The sequence below is a fragment of the Notolepis coatsorum genome (genome assembly GCF_963971535.1).
Source record: "Notolepis coatsorum genome assembly, chromosome: 12".
NCBI classification, from domain to species: domain Eukaryota; kingdom Metazoa; phylum Chordata; class Actinopteri; order Aulopiformes; family Paralepididae; genus Notolepis; species Notolepis coatsorum.
This window is the reverse complement of record NC_140176.1, coordinates 5,326,979-5,329,478: the sequence shown is the minus strand read 5'-3', so window position 1 is coordinate 5,329,478 and position 2,500 is coordinate 5,326,979. Positions and strand designations below refer to the sequence as shown.

Genomic DNA, 2,500 nt, shown 5'->3' with positions numbered 1-2,500 from the left:
GTGTGTGTGTGTGTGTGTGTGTGTGTGTGTGTGTGCGCTCACGCAGGCCATGGAGTCGGGAGCTAGTCGAGGAAGCTTGGCTCACAAGCGTCCAATCAGGACCCAGGCTGTCATCGACCAATCGGACATGTACACTTATGTCCTGTCATCATTCACTGAGCGGAAGGTACAAACACACACGCACACACGCACACAATTCTCACAGGTATAGTAATAATTGTGTCTATGTGTTTGTGTTTCTTGCAGGGTGTGACTCATAAGTTTGTCATAGCAGTGCTGATGGAGTACATCCGGTCTCTCAACCAGTTCCACATCACTGTACAGGTACTGTGTGTGTGTGTGTGTGTGTGTGTGTGTGTGTGTGTGTGTGTGTGTGTGTGTGTGTGTTAACATCACTGTACAGGTACTGTGTGTGTGTGTGTGTGTTAACATCACTGTACAGGTACTGTGTGTGTGTGTGTGTGTGTGTGTGTGTGTGTGTGTTAGGTGTACATGAGGGACTAACAGTAGGATGATATTGTGGTGTGTATGTGCAGGGTACTAGGGTTGGGTACCGTTCACATTTGAACCGATACCGGTACCTGGGAATCGATACCGGTACCTTTTTGCGGTACCTTTTTTCCGGTACTTTCATTATAAGATTTTTTTTAAATTTCTGTTGTAAAACTAAACTGAAGTCTAAACTTCTAAATGTGTACATTGTTATCACACCAGCACCACACAAACTAAAACCCCTCCCTACCTCCCTCTCCCAAACCGTTCCTACAACCATTCTTTTTATCTTGCATGATCATGTATACATTTATTATTATTATTATTATTATTTTTTTATGTCAACATTATCTAGCCATCCTCAGTAAATACTATCAAGACCAGAGATGGGACGCGTGCACACACACGAAGGCTTATAGCAGACTTAATGATTTTAGAATATTTCAGCTAATGAAATTAAATGTTGATTATCATCAACTATCCCGTTTGTTTTTATAGTGTAACGTTTGGCTACTTTAAATCATTAAACGTAGAGAGAGGGAGAGAGGCTCAGCCCCCCCCCCCTAGAGAGGCTCAGCCCCCCCCCCCCGCTTCCTCTCTAATGGAACTTAAACTGTTGTCATGGAGTCACTCCGCTGGGAGCGTTTCCAGGTTTAGCTTAGTTAGCGTTAGCAGCTAACGTTAGTTTGATTGATTGAAAATTGTATTAACGGATTGCAGAATGGGTACAATACAGTATGGCTCAATACACACAATTGTTAAGGGGATGCAGACCAGAGAAAGACTTTCGTCTTGTTTACATCAGGGTCCCCCATTTTCAATTCATCATGACATTTTACCGGGGACAGTTTCGTATTGCAGCCTCCCGTAGGTGCTCTTTGAGGGCGGTTTTGAAGGAGGGTAGGGATTCACATTGTTTTACGGCTGTGGGTAGGGCGTTCCACATTGTTGTGGCATAATTGCGAAACGTGTTTAGTTCCTTGTTTGAGCCGAATCTGGGTTGCACATGATTTGTGGAACTCCCTCTGGTGTTGTGGTCGCGTCTATACTTTTACCAACCAACTTGCGTTTTTTTCCGCGATCTGATTGGCCACTGACGTTTCTGGTCGTGTGACGCCTGTTTCTATCACTGGTTAAGCTTAGGCGCTCTTTCGAAGTTGGTTAAGGTTAGAGTTTGTCTTAGAGCATGGCGATAGAACACCAGCCCTGATTCCAAACTCTAACCTTAACCAACTTCGAAAGAGTCGCCTAAGCTTAACCAGTGATATAACTAGGCGTTAGGTAGTTTGCAGGCTGTTAGAGGCGGAAATAGGTGCAGAAACAAGCGTCACACGTTTGGCGCACATGTCACATGACTAGAAACGTCAGTGGCCAATCAGATCGCGGAAAAATGCAAGTTAGTTGGTAAAAGTATAGACGCGTTGTGGTCATGGAATTCACTGACCTTTAGGAAGTATTTTGACATGTACATGGGTACCTGTATGAACTAACAGTAGGGTGGTCTCTTCTGCAGCACTACCTCTAACTAACAGTAGGGTGGTCTCTCCTGCAGCACTACCTCTATGAGCTGGTGATCAAGACGTTGGTTCAACACAGCCTGTTCTACATGCTGCACCAGTTCCTACAGTACCACGTCCTGAGTGACTCCAAGCCTCTGGTGAGTCCCAACTAGTCCTAACTAGTCCTTAACCAGACCTAGACTCTTTAGTAACTAGTCCTTAACCAGACCTAAAGTAGTCCTTAATCAGAACTTAATGATTCCTTAACCAGGATTGAACTAGTCCTAACTAGTCCTTAACCAGACCTAAAGTAGTCCTTAATCAGAACTTAATGATTCCTTAATCAGGATTGAACTAGTCCTAACTAGTCCTTAACTAGACCTAACGTTGTCCTTAACCAGAACTGAACTAGTTGTAAATAGTCATTAACCAGAACCTAACTAGTCCAAAACCAGTTCTAAATCGGCTGAGATGGGTAGTATTGTCTTATGAGGGGCATACCGGGGTTA

At 44.0% G+C, this 2,500-nt stretch overlaps 1 protein-coding gene across 1 annotated transcript in view; it reads left to right on the top strand.

Annotated features, from left to right (window-relative positions):
- rmc1 (regulator of MON1-CCZ1) overlaps positions 1-2,500 on the top strand; it is a 30,391-nt gene that overhangs the window by 22,373 nt on the left and 5,518 nt on the right. Inside the window, exons 15-17 of the mRNA XM_084326330.1 lie at positions 47-166; positions 247-324; positions 2,045-2,149. Of these exons, the coding sequence (XP_084182456.1) occupies positions 47-166; positions 247-324; positions 2,045-2,149 (303 nt within the window). The remainder of the gene's footprint in view (positions 1-46; positions 167-246; positions 325-2,044; positions 2,150-2,500) is intronic.